Raw genomic sequence first — 14,705 nt, 5'->3', positions numbered from 1 at the left:
CGAGGATAATGGGATGTAGTGGAATTAAATCGGGTGATACTAAGGGAATTAGATTAGGAAATGAGACACTTAAAGTAGTAAAGGAGTTTTGCTATTTGGGGAGCAAAATAACTGATGATGGTCGAAGTAGAGAGGATATAAAATGTAGACTGGCAATGGCAAGGAAAGCGTTTCTGAAGAAGAGAAATTTGTTAACATCGAGTATAGATTTAAGTGTCAGGAAGTCTTTTCTGAAAGTATTTGTATGGAGCGTAGCCATGTATGGAAGTGAAACATGGATGATAACTAGTTTGGACAAACAGAGAATAGAAGCTTTCGAAATGTGGTGCTACAGAAGAATGATGAAGATTAGATGGGTAGATCATATAACTAATGAGGAGTTATTGAATAGGATTGGGGAGAAGTTTGTGGCACAACTTGATTAGAAGAAGGGATCGGTAGGTAGGACATGTTCTGAGGCATCAAGGGATCACCAATTTAGTATTGGAGGGCAACGTGGAGGGTAAAAATCGTAGAGGGAGACGAAGAGATGAATACACTAAACATATTCAGAAGGATGTAGGTTGCAGAAGGTACTGGGAGATGAAGAAGCTTGCACAGGATAGAGTAGCATGGAGAGCTGCGTCAAACCAGTCTCAGGACTGAAGACGACAACAAAAACAACATATCGTCTTCTGCCACTAGCGAGGAACTTCCCGTCATTCATTTCCTTCAAGCAGAATGAGTCAATATCGTCGAGATTCATCGTTCATTGTATCGTGGTTATTTTGTGAGGGAGTAGTGCAGAAAATTCTAGGCTGATTGCACACATGTGCGTGATGAAAGTGATCGAGGAAACATTCGGATATTCTTGATGAGCAACGTATTGATGAAACTGTGTGTGTAATTGTCAGTTCTCTATTCTCGTGCTTTCTGAAGGTGTACTCCAGATTTCAAGGCCTAGCCTCTTTCTCCCGGAGATGTTAGATTACAATAAGTTTAGTGCATAGTGGGTCCCAAGACGCCTAACTGACGTTCTCAAAACTGGGTTCGACCTTGAGATTCCTTCAGCGCTACCATGAAGAGGAGGTAAGAATTTCTGAACAGAATCGTGCCTTGCCGGCCGCGGTGGTCTTGCGGTTCTAGACGCTCAGTGCGGAACCGCGCGACTGCTACGGTCGCAGGTTCGAATCCTGCCTCGTGCATGGATGTGTGTGATGTCCTTAGGTTAGTTAGGTTTAAGTAGTTCTAAGTTCTAGGGGACTGACGTGTAATCCTTGTTTTATTTTTCGACTTCTGTTTGATTTGTTACCTTTAGGGGAAAACAATTTTCAAAAGAGGAAGTAAATTTATTAATGAATGCTTTGTTTTTTATATTTGAGTCATAAGTATTGTAAACATCTATCCAGTTCATGTCTTTGAGGAGACTCTTAAAATACTCAGTTTTTGACTGGTTTATTATCTCCTGTACTCAGATTTAATAGAATTTTTATCCACAGGTTTCAACATTTAACACAAGATGATGCATGTCATGATAAGGTAGTCCGTTTACTATTGGTTTTGTGATATTTATTTTTTTCCTAGATTTGTCTACAAATATGTTCATCACTAGCAGTCTCAGAACATAGAGCATTTACATATCCTAGTTGCAAAGTTCACAACTGCTACGGTCGCAGGTTCGAATCCAGCCGCGGGCATGGATATGTGTGATGTCCTTAGGTTAGTTAGGTTTAAGTAGTTCTAAGATCTAGGGGACTGATGACCACAGATGTTTAGTCCCATAGTGCTCAGAGCCATTTGACCATTTTTTGCAAAGTTCACGGTAGGAATTAAATGGAATGACAGTACACAGCTCACGCCATATTTGCATTGATGTCGATTAATGTCTATAGCAGCTAAATATAAATGAATTCGACAAAGAGAACTGCCATCTGACAGAAACGTATTTCTTTGAAATCAGGGATGCCATGCGAAACGTTCGCGCTTTTATGGTTTTACATAATGGCAGTATTTGGAGTAAGTGTATTTGTTAGGCTAAGGGTAGCTGTGAGAATGAAGAGAAAACATCTTTAAAAATGAACCGAATGACGTGAACTAGTAATCACGAATTTATAATACATCCATGTATATACATTTCCACGTGTCCAAAAATGTGTTTCCATTCAGGGTGTTTCTACCGGAATGTATGACGGGCAGAGATTAAAAACTGTCAGTAGGGCTACATAGCCTATAAGTCGACAAATATTTGCAATTACAGTAAGCACGTTAGACCGAAACCGCAGTAGGTAAATCGCAGTCCAAGGCGACAACGAAAAATATTTTTGTCGTTTCGGAAAGTATATTCGTTTAGAGAAGTCAGCTTTCACGGCGGCAGAGATAAGGGACTACCGCAGTGGCTGCGACGGCATCTAACGGTTATGTGCTAGTGTAGTTGCTCTTCCGAAACAACATCCCATACGAGCAAACCACCTGCGTCTTTACTTGTGGTTGCTCGTATTTTAGGTACTTGGGCTATGCACGGCTCTGTTTAGAAAGAATAGGTCGATGTAGTCATGGAGTCGAGCAGCGCGCGTCTGCTTTCATGCCATGCAGCTAACTGGCTGCAAATAATAACCTGTAGCTGCGATCCTGCAGTCAAACAGTCTATGCACTGGCTAGAATTGCGAGTTAATAAAGTAGAAAGAAATACAAAATACGCGTAACGTTGCGTGGTCACTGTTATTATCTATGGTATTGTTGTATATAAATTATCCAGTTAATAAGTACTCTGAAACAAATAAAATGGTATTTGTAATAAGATAATACTGAAAGTGAGTCTCATATTCGTGATTAATAAATTAGATTTGTAAACTATGAAAAATGAAGCTGGACAAACATGAAGACCTTTCGCCTATTACATTTAAAAGTGTTTATCTTGAAATTTTCCATTAATACTAAGTTTTAGTGTAATGAATATGTAACGTCAGAAGCCAGTTGAAAAATCTCGCTAATGATAGCTCATTCATCTCTTTACGGTTAGTATGTGTTGAGAAAAAGGGACGTCCATTTTGGAAATAATACATATGACACTCTCTGACATCCAACTATTACGCCTTGAAAAATCAGAACTTTTATCGGATCGTGGGAAGATATTTCATCATATTGATATAAGTAACTTCATACAACATCTATAAATAAGAACAACACATTTTACAACCCAAAAAACGATAATGATTGAAGCACTCTGCACACTTATGTACGACACAAATACAGTAGAAAAGCACAGAATACTTAATATAGCCAACTAGTTAACACTGTTTATTAGCATAAAGTCAAAGCTATTACTCGCATCAGGACCTGCAATATACACTGCCCCTCAGTCGAGATTCTCCGATATTATTGACTTAACAATGCTGGCACCAGCCACGGTGTGGCTGAATCGTTATTGTCCCGTCTGGCATGTTGCTGCACTTCTCAATTTTATATTCCGAATGAAGGAAATTCTAGGTCATAAAGAGCTAGATTTATCACAGGGACTTAGGTGGAACCTTTATGGTGTCAACCAAAAATATGAGAATATTTTGTGTCAGTTGTCAGAGTACGTGCCTCGCTCTGAGAAAGTCTGAAGGTATAATCACGCCTTTCGATAGCGAAAATGCAATTTTCTGAAAGTAGCCAAATTGTGTCTGTACTTGCATTCTTCTTTATATTCTGTGCCGTGTGTGTTGTTCTTAGCATAAGTTAGCTTAAGTAGCGTGTAAGTCTAGGAACCGATGACCTCAGCAGTTTTATACCTTAGAAACTCACACACATTTGAACATTTTTTATATTCCGTCATCGTGGGACGTTCCCCTTGGTGTAATAATAACAGTCGCTGACTGGCGATGTGCGGATCACAGATTTGATCGCTACCTTCTTCTGTTTTTTATTGTTAAACATTTGTGATTTGTGGAAGGTTTGGGACCATTTTATTTATTTAATGTACGAATTTGCTAGAATATTCTTTTTTTATACTAATAAGAACACTCAGTGCTGAAGGAAGAAGTTCAGTCCCATCTGATAAATAAATGTGTATCCGAGTGAAGAGCTACTTCTTGTAGATGACTATGTTCGGTAACTGGTACTTGATTCAGGATTCTACATGACAATACTTGTGAGTTCTGTAAGATTACTGATACATTTTTGACGCCCATATTAATCCGAAAAATCTTTCGGAGAGAGTACGAAAACGTGCAAGATGTGGTTCAAGTGGCTCTGAGCACTGCGGGACTTAACATCTGTGGTCATCAGTCCCCTAGAACTTAGAACTACTTAAACCTAACTAACCTGAGGACATCACACACATCCATGCCCGAGGCAGGATTCTAACCTGCGACCGTAGCGGTCACGCGGTTCCAGACTGAAGCGCCTAGAACCGCACGGCCACATCTGCCGGCGTGCAATATGTACTCCACAGCGGACGCAATAATTTTACGATTATATTGAAATATAAGTTGTGCTATAATAGCCGAAAGCACTCTCATCTGTTGATAGGTCTGTCCTTACTTGAACGATGACCGACTTTTATGTCTTCTATTTATGTTCAAGTATGAAGAAAGTGCATACTTTCGTTGAAGATCGCGGCCGTGTGATGTAACACGAAAAGTTGCGATGGGAACAGCTGGCGTCGGCTCCTCTATGAACGATTACCAGAAATACGTTAAAGCTGAATTTAGAATGGATTCGTTCCAGGGGGTGTTTCGACAGAGATTGTTTAGGACAGTAAAAGCTGAATTTAGAATAGATTCGTTCCAGGGGGTGTTTCGACAGAGATTGTTTTGGACAGTAATATTAAGGACAACAGCATTTACGAGACAGAACGTACACGTCATTACTCTAACATGCATTGCAGAACACACATAAGCTCGGACTTATTTGCAGTCAAACACCACATAGGCAAGCACACAGAGTACACAAGGGTAAGGCTTTCAACGCCAGGAGCTGCTCAAAAGGAACGGAAACCGCAGCCGATCCAAATTGCTGTCTGCTTACCGACTAGCTGGCAACGCAATTCTACACACATCGCTACTCAGAACGGACGGAAACTGCAACTGACGTATGAGAGCTCGGAGAAAATACCTATACATATACTAGGTGTATCCGGCCACACTTTGCTGCGGCTACGGTCGCAGGTTCGAAACCTGCCTCGGGCATGGATGTGTGTGATGTCCTTAGGTTAGTTAGGTTTAAGTAGTTCTAAGTTCTAGGGGACTGATGACCACAGATGTTAAGTCCCATAGTGCTCAGAACCATTTTGAACTTTGCTGCGGCACAGCTGCTTAAATGGAAAAGAAAGAAAAGAGAAAGTGCACTTTTCTAGTAAGTGCGGGAATTAGACGTACGTCCTGATCTCTTTCTATCCCCTACCTCTGTCCATCTTCCCCTCTCCCTTTCTTTGTATATCTGCTCCTCCTTCTCCCCCTCTCTCTCCACCTCCTCCTGCTTCCTCTCTCTCAGCCCATCAGCTCCTTCCCCTTTTGTCTGTCAATCTTCCGTTTCTCTCTCCTCTCTGTCCATCTCCTACTTCCCGGTTTCCATGTCCATTTTCTCTCAACCTCATTTGCCCACCTCTCTTCCCCTCTGACTTTGAGCCCTGTTTACTGTTACTGTGATTTTTGGTAACTATGTTCTCCTTTTATATATATATTGCGTTTTCTATCAGTAGCCTTGATTCCTATCACGTATTATTTCTCTGTAACATCTATTTCGTTGGCATCTTTCTTTACTACCTCTATCCATCCTTCAGTTTTTTTCAGCTTACTAACGTAATTAAAAATTTTCTTTGTAATCCGTGTTTCTTCCATTCTTTTTAAATGTCCATAAAATTTTAGCCGTCTCTTCCTCATTGTATCTGTGATCTTTTCTGAATTTTCGTATAAATCTTCATTTCTCCTTTTAATCCACCTATTTTCAGTGTTTTTCTCAGGACTTAGAATTTTTCTTAGTATTTTTCTCTCTCTTTTTTCTAGTTCCCTTAATTCACCTTTCTTGTCCAATGTTAGGCACTCTGATCCATATGTTGCTTGTGTCCCAATAACTGAATTATAATGTCTAATATTCGCTTGTATGGATACTGATTTCTTATTGTAGTAGTTTTGTGTTAATTTATATGCTTTTTTATCCTTTCTTTATTTGTTGTGTTATCCAGTTCATTGGCTTGTATCCACTCCCCAAGGTATCTGAATTTATCAACTCTTTTAATTTTTCAGTACTTTGTTTTCATAAACTTTTCTGTATTATGTTCGTCTTCTATATACTCGGTTTTTTCAAGGGTATTTTTAGCACAGTCTTTTCAGCAATCTCGTGTAACAGATCAAGCATAACTGTTGCGTCTGTTCGGTTTTCAGTTATCAATGCCATATCATCCGCAAAGGCTGAACATTTCACTTCAAATTGGTTCTTTCCTTGGCCCACGCTTATACCCTTTGTGCCTCTACTATTTAATGTGCTTTCCCATGTTTTTACTATTTTATGTAAAACTAAGTTAAAGAGAATTGAGGATAGTCCATCTCCTTGTTGAATTCCTGTTTTGATTTTGAATGGTTCCGAAATTTCGCCTTGAAACTTAGTCCTTGATGTTTTATCTGTGACGTTTGTTCAACACGTCTCCTGGTATTTTCGTCTATCCCTGATTTCTGGAATAGTGTTTTTCTGTCAACTGAGTCGTAGGCCTTCTTGAAGTATAGGTCTCACTCTCAAAATTGTTTTTAAATTAAGAATCTGTTCTGCACATTATCTACCTTTTCTAAATCCTGCTTGATAATCTCCTATATTAGATCCTGCTTGTTCGTTTATTCTATTTAAAAGTGCTTTAGAAAGTATTTTGTATGTCACTGGTAACAAGGATATGCCCCAGTAGTTGTTGGTGTCTGTTTTATATCCTTTTTTATGGAGAGGATGGATCAATGCTTGTTTCCAGTCACTGGGAATGTTTCCTCTTGTCCAAATGTCTTTAATTACTTTGTGAATTTTCTGCCATGCGGATGAGCCCCCTAGTTTCCGCATTTCTGCTGCAATCCCATCCTCTCCTGGTGCTTTGTTATTCTTCAATGCTTTGATAATCTTTTCTGTTTCTTCTACTGTAGGTGATTACGATGGTGGATTTTCATGTTGTGGGTTTTGAAACTGAAATCTGTCACTAGGCTCTTCCCAATTTTTGGATTTTCAAAGTATTCAGCTAAAATTTTACAGTCCTCTTTATTGCTTAAAACCATTTTTCCATTTTTATCTTTAAAATGTGGGCTTGGTGACTGGAAACCTGTTAAAACTTCTTTGAAATTCTTATAGAAGTATCTAGTGTTGTTCCTTTTAAAGTCTTAATCCATTACTTCTAATCTGTCTTTGTCATATTTCAAAGCAATCGATCAAGAACTTTCAGAGATTAAAGATTTTGAACAAAGCAGCATTTACATTTTTATAACGTTTACCATATTACTAACGTATACCAGATGGTGTTCCAAAAGACATAATTTTTCGAATGCAATGTTTTTTAAAATTTCAAAGCAATACATGAAGAATTTTTGGAGATTTGAGATTTTGAAGAAACGAACATCTACGTTTGAGCTTATATAGAATCTGTAATTGTTCCTAATCGCAAATATCCGAAAGTTTATGACCGATGCTTTAAAATTTTAACACAACGTTTCGTTGGAATAAAGTGTATCTTTTCTATGCGTATTTTTTAAAATATGTGATATGCAATTTTTTATAAATTTAAGAACAGGGAAATGTTGTTACAGAAATCTCAAAAAGGCATATTTTCATAAATGGATACCTACAAGCACACTCTTTAGAATGCAACATTGTGTCAAAATTTCAAAGGAATTAGTGAAGAATTTTGGGAGACACATGATTTTGATCAAACGAACATTTATATTTTCATTTATATAGGTATGTCAGAGGAGTCATTGCCGAATATATATATACAATGTTCATCTTAGAGTAGCACTTACACTGTACATCCCCAATTATTTGTTGGATGTATACCTCTCTCTGTCGTTCGCTATTGTTTTTAACCCTACAGCACCCCCTGCCACAACGGAAGTTAGTCGCAGACGTCTTAATAAGTGCCATTTCATGCAGGGCCGTCGTACCTAGGCTTTTCCATATATTTCTTCCCTCTGCGATTTTGCGGAGAACTTTCTCATTTGTTATCTTATTATCAGTCCACCTGATTTTCAACGTCCTTTTCGTTTCCGCTGAGCACTTCAGTGAGAAGAGAGTTTGATGCAGCCCTTCATTCTACTCTATCCTGTGCAAGCCTTTTCATTCCCGAGTAACTACTACAACCAACATCCTTGTTAACCTGCTTACTGTATTCGTCTCTTGGGCTCTCTGTACAGCTTTTACCCCCACACACTTCCCTTCAGTACTAAACTGGTGATCCCTTGATGTCTCAGAATGTCCTAACAACCGCTCCCTTCTTCTGGTCGGGTTGCGCCACAAATTCCTTTTTTCTCCAGCTCTGTCCAGTATATCCTGATTAGTTAGTGATCTACCCACCTAATCTTCAGCATTCTTCTGCATCATCACGTTTCAAAAGCTTCTATTCTCTTGTTGTCTGAACTGTTTATCGTCTACGTTTCACTTCTATGTACTATCGTACTCGCTGGACTGTTCATTTCATTCAGTATATCCTACTTTTCCTCGGTTTCATTGAGGATAGTAATGTCATTACCCACTCTTTCACCGAGACTTTAATCGCATCCATGAACTGTCTTTCATCCATCATGACTTCTTCGATGCACAGACTGAAGAGCAGTGGGGTGAGGGTACATCCCTCTCCTGCACCGTTCTTAAGGATATTGCTGATACATGGCTTAGCCACAGTCGGAGAAATGTTCTCTGAATGAGATTTTCCCTCTGCAGCGGAGTGTGCGCTGATATGAAACTTCATGGCAGATTAAAACTGTGTGCTGAGCCGAGACTGGAACTCGGGACCTTTGCCTTTCGCAGGCCAGTGGCCTACCAACTGAGCTACCTAAGCACGACTCACGACCCATCCTCTCCTAACTTCACAAAGTTCTCCTGCGAAACTATCGGTAGCACTACTGGAAGAAAGGACATTGCAGAGACATGGCTTAGCTTTTCTTCCAGGGGTGCTAGACTCCCCCCCCCCCCCTCCCCTCCCCCATGTCAAGCAGGAGAACTTCTGTGAAGTTCGGAAGGTATGAAACGTACTACTGGTGGAAATAACGCTTTGAGGATGAGTCGTGCTTAGGCAACTCAGTTGGCAGAGCACTTGCCTGCGAAAGGCAAAGGTCCCAGTTCCGAGTCTCCGTCCGACACAGAGTTTTAATCTGCCAGGAAGTTTCGTATCAGAGCACACTCTGCTGCAGAGTAAGAACCTCATTCTAGTTACCTACAGGTTTTAGCGTTCTCTGCGACATCCCGCGGAATCGCAGACGCAGTGACTCCCAATGGACTCGTTGTCAACCCGCGTCACAGACTAGTTCATTTTGAGTAGCTCCATGTGCGAGAGGTTTAAACCTACACTTACAGCTCGTTGACGTTTTCGCTACACAGACACTTACGTTAGAAGCAATCAATGGTGCGATCGTCAGTCGCTACAGATTACTATTTGCGTGCCGTGCAGGATGCGGACGAGACGCAGTTGACACACTGTGGGAGACGTGGACAGCGCGTGCTGGACCAAAGCCTTCTAGATACAAGGCCTACGCACAGCGGCCATATTGGCACGTGACGTCACAAACTGTTGGCCATCTTATCTGTAGTCGGCAGTCCTGTTGGCGTGTATGTTGTGTTGAAAGTGTGTGCCATGTGAAAGTGATATATATTTCATAGAGTATTCGCCTACTGTTCTTCGAAGTATGGGATAGAAGTGTTGCGTTCCCTTTTGCCAGGGAAATTATAAATCCCAAAAAGGCATGAAAGTGCGCATGTTTCGATTTCCCAAATGTGTGAAGTTGACAAATCGCTGGATTGCAGCTATTCCGAGACGCATCATTCAAGGGTAAGTAAATGACAAAAAATTTATAGCGTGTTATTTGTTTCCATAGCACTGCATTTGCCAATTGGTTTTTAAATGTATGTTACGTATCATGCACCAGTATAATTTGTTTCTTAATTCTGGACCATTGCTGTGAGGTTAATACGAAGCAACTACTGTCACACAGAATAGTTGTGTTAATTAGTGTGGCTCGAAAATATTTAGTATTCCTTATCATTCCTACCAGATTATTGAGTTTCCAGTACTTTTATTTGGAAGAGCTACAGAATGATTTTGTTCAGTTTTACATATGCACTTATTCGGAAATAATTTCAATTTGATTAAACTACCTTAGAAAATTGCTATAACGAATTCAGTGGTCTACGTATTAAGCAGTATAGAAAGCAGAATTTCGACGTAAGTGCATTGTGATTAAATTAACAGCACTCTGTGACACGAATTTCAGTCAAGGATATAGGAGAAACAATCTTTTCATGTTTAAGTTCCAAAGTTCTGGAGAAACAGGGAAATGAAATATTTTTTCGGGTTTTTTGATTTACCGGGTGATCAAAAAGTCAGTATAAATTTGAAAACTTAATAAACCACAGAATAATGTAGATAGAGAGGTAAAAATTGACACACATGCTTGGAATGACATGGGGTTTCATTAGAACCAAAAAAAAAAACACCCCATATTGTTAGATGCGTGAAAGATCTCTTGCGCGCGTCATTTGGTGATGATCGTGTGCTCAGCCGCCACTTTCGTCATGCTTGGCCTCCCAAGTCCCCAGACCTCAGTCCGTGGGATTATTGGCTTTGGGGTTACTTGAAATCGCAAGTGTATCGTGATCGACCGACATCTCTAGGGATGCTGAAAGACAGCATCCGACTCCAATGCCTCACCATAACTCCGGACGTGCTTTACAGTGCTGTTCACAGCATTATTCCTCGACTACAGCTATCGTTGAGGGATGATGGTGGACATATTGAGCATTTCCTGTAAAGAACATCGTTTTTGCTTTGTCTTACTTTGTTATTATTGTTATTCTTATCAGATGCAGCGCCATCTGTCGGACATTTTTTGAACGATTTTTTTTTCTAATAAAACCCCATGTCATTCCAAGCACGTGTGTCAATATGTACCGCTCTATATACATTATCCCGTGATTTATTTAGTTTTCAAATTTATACTGACGTTTTGAGCATCCAGTATTAAACATTGCGGCAGGAGGTGCTCAATTTCGTCGAATGATTTGAGTTTCGTGTGAGGTCAGCAAATTTTGAAGTGGAGAGGAAAATTTACGAAAATAACCAGGGAAACAAATTCTTAAATTCTGTAGGAGCTCCAGCTGCTTCATTTTAAACCGAAAACGTCTGCTTGTTATTGCATATTGCCGATTTTTTGCTGCAAGAAAACATAGCTCCTGAGGTAAAAGAGAGATTTTAAAATTACAATTTGTATTCGAGCCTAGAAACGCGTATTTAAGGCAAATCGTCAAAATAATTTTACGTCTTGGAATATCATAGGGCAGTTTTGTTTAGTTACTTTACGCAATGATATAAATTTCCACACTTTCATTACGAGGCCGTGTAGAAGAGGAAAGCACGAGAATCCCTATGCGGTCTCAGCTCTAAAACTCGTAAAGTTGGGTCGACCGAAGCGTCCGATGCCACCCGTCAGCTTTGACCCGTGACGTAAGGCAGTTGTGGTGTGTGACGTCACGACGGCGCGGAATTTAGTTTGTGAGAGTGGCGTGTTTGTAGGTGTCGTTTTGATGCGATCGGTGGTGCTCTCTGATGGTGTGTTAGGTGATGTTTTTGGTTTAGTTTGCAAGTGTGGCGTCGTGTGTGAATTTTGGGTAATTGCTTTTTTTATGTCTTTAGTAGGTATGGATCTGTCTGACAGGGTCAACATTTCTCGGTTGTCGCCTATGATGGGGGACAGTGCGTTGTCACTAATAAAATTTCTTCAACTATTCGGATTTTTGGATGACGTCGTGAAGTGTTCAGTATGTGGTGAAGAAATGAGGCTGTAAGGTGTCAGGCAAATCCAACACCTTCCATGAAAACCCTGACATGATAAGCAAATCCAGTAGTATGTCACATAGCTCCGAATAAATCGTGACATTAAATTAACCAAAGTAATACGAGTAACGAGTGAGCAAATGGAATACCACAGACTAACACAAGAATGCCTAAATGCATGTCATACCTTCCCACCGTGAGACAGACGCAGTTCCGATGGGAGAAACAAGAACAGAAGCCGAGAGCGGAACCGTGTTAAGTTAGAAGGCCCTACGATAAGGGACGGACACCCACGTCGCCAGCTAACCATTAGGACCACCCCCCAGCCCATGTTAAAAGCTAGAGCCTTAGTGTGAGACTTATTCGCGTCTCTGTTACGTCAGGACCACCCCCCCAGCCCATGTTAAAAGCTAGAGCACTCCAGAAGAACAGTATAGATCTTATGATAACACAAAAAGGGCCACCCCAGCCGCATGTTTTAGCGTGAGACTTTTTCACGTCTCTGTTACGTCAGGACCAGCCCCCAGCCCATGTTAAAAGATACAGCCCTCCAGAAGAACAATATAGATCTTACGATAACATTAAAAGGACCACACCAGCTGCAAGTTTTAGCGTGAGACTTTTTCGCGTCTCTGTTACGTTGTAAACTTTAAAAACATTGCCCCACCACGAAAAGTATAACATTTCTCATTGGATAGACAGAATTTTTGTAGGCAGAGCTTGAGGTTAACATTGAGCGCCTGATTGGTCAGATGAAAACACAGCCAGATAGTTTTTTTTCAAACCAACTTCGGTAAATTGTCGTAAGGAGAAGTTAGGAGAGAGTTGCTTCCGAGACGGCGAGGTGAGCGCAGCTGTGCTGTCCGCCGCCCCCTGACGAACACCGACAAGGTAATGAACGCACGCAATGCCGCATAACAGCACATAAAGCTTCACTCAGAACTGCAGAAGTCTCATCTGTTACACCCCCTTTTTGCGTAATACTAGTGTCGATCGTCAATTAAAGCTCACGGTGTTCACATTTGCCACTTGAAGTAAAAATCTGAAACGCGATGATTTTTCTGTTATATAGTTATTGAGAAGCCATATCAGCCACTGTAATTTACGACAAGTTAGATAAGTAATTAAAGATAATTGAGGGTCACTGTAGACCATTTTGATAGTTTTCTCTTTTGTGACACTTAATTTAAATCTAGATTATAGATATGTGATATGACATAGGTCATCCTTCGATCCATTGTAGAACTTGAAAACCCATTCAGGGAATATTCGTTCACATTTTTGTTGAATGCAGTTGGTTTTTATCATACTGTATTAAAACATTTCCTTTTATCAATAGTGCAATTTATAAACAATGTTTTGTGAGTAGAATAAAATTTCCAATGGTAAACTTAACTGCTTTTTCGACGTTATTTTACAAACTAACTAAAAATAGGAAAGCCTTGAACCCCTTCCTCAAAATTTAGTTAGTATTAAGATCCTTTTACAGCGAGTGCAGTGGAGCTGACGCTGAAATCATTAAGTATTTGGTTATATCATCGCTAGTCTCACTGAACTCTTCTGAACTCTACACGTCATATGTGGTCTGGCGTCTCCTTACCAGCAACAGGTCCCAGGTTCAAACTAGTCAATTCCCTAAAAAACACGCTCAGAGCGTCGTTGCGCGAAAGTGGTAGGGAGACACGACTTAGAACAAACAGACACCACGCAGAATGTTAGAAGGCTTACTTAAAGTTCCGGCGTCTGGGGCCAGGGACGGCTGTATGTGGAGATGTCATAAGGATAACAGGTCAAGGGAAGTGTTCGATGCCAATGTGTGGCTGTGAATGTTGGTATTGGTACTGGGAGATGTTTTTGAGCTATATAGGTCAAGGGAAGTGTTAGGTCCTACTTTATGGGATCTGAAGCTGCTGTTGAGCTATATAGGTCAAGGGAAGTGTCCGGGTCCAGATGATGTGTTTAGTGGTATTTGGGGAGTTTTGTGATGTCGGTTTTTTTCGTCGTTTTGCGTGGTTTTGTATGGGAGTCGGTGTCTAAATTTGTTTATATTTAGTTTGTTCCCACCCAAAAAACCCCTATTTCCCGCGCTTGTCCCGTTAGTGTCATTAGGCTTTTTGTGGAACGTGCATGTGTTTGTTTTTCGACGTATTTTCGTCGTCATAATGTGTAGGTAACGACTTTGTATGAGCCATATTGGAATCGTGGTTAATGGTCGTTTCCGCCATATTTGTGACGTCATGGGTCAAAGCAGACGGGCGGGATCAGACGCTTCCGTACTTCCGTAAAGTTGGTATAGCTTAACAGGAGCGTTCCGATACAGCCCCGGCCAACAGTATGTGACGTCACAAGTGTGCGCGCAGGCCCGTAGTCTAGGTGGTGTCGGCTGGACGCGGCACAGAGGCGAAAGAGGGCCCGCGCTAGGCAAAGGGGTATGCTGTTGACTGACCCGGTGACTGGTATTTGCTGGCGAGCGGGGAGGGCGTACTGATGTATCCGATGCGAGCGATCCACGGGTAGGCGCCGAGCGCGGCGTTCTTGCCGCCGATGATGCGGTCGGCGGCGCTGAGGCCGCAGCGGGCGTGCTCCAGCAGGCGCCACGACGGGTGCTGCTCGGGGTCCGGCGGGCGCTCGCTCGCCGGCGCCGCCCGCGCCTCCTTCGCCACCACTGCAACACGCCGGCAACATGCACAGTCTACGGAAAAGAATCACTGCTATTATGAACACAGACTCGATA

At 41.2% G+C, this 14,705-nt stretch overlaps 1 protein-coding gene across 1 annotated transcript in view; it reads right to left on the bottom strand.

The window, feature by feature from the left end:
* The window catches only part of LOC124721166 (spaetzle-processing enzyme-like), a 56,845-nt gene that overhangs the window by 42,098 nt on the left and 42 nt on the right, over positions 1–14,705 (bottom strand). Inside the window, exon 2 of the mRNA XM_047246038.1 lies at positions 14,444–14,636. Coding sequence (XP_047101994.1) covers positions 14,444–14,636 — 193 coding nt within the window. The remainder of the gene's footprint in view (positions 1–14,443; positions 14,637–14,705) is intronic.

Source organism: Schistocerca piceifrons, chromosome 1, assembly GCF_021461385.2.
Source record: "Schistocerca piceifrons isolate TAMUIC-IGC-003096 chromosome 1, iqSchPice1.1, whole genome shotgun sequence".
In the NCBI taxonomy this organism is placed as follows: Eukaryota; Metazoa; Arthropoda; class Insecta; order Orthoptera; family Acrididae; genus Schistocerca; species Schistocerca piceifrons.
The sequence above is the reverse complement of the archived record's forward strand: the minus strand, read 5'-3'. Positions and strand labels throughout refer to the sequence as shown.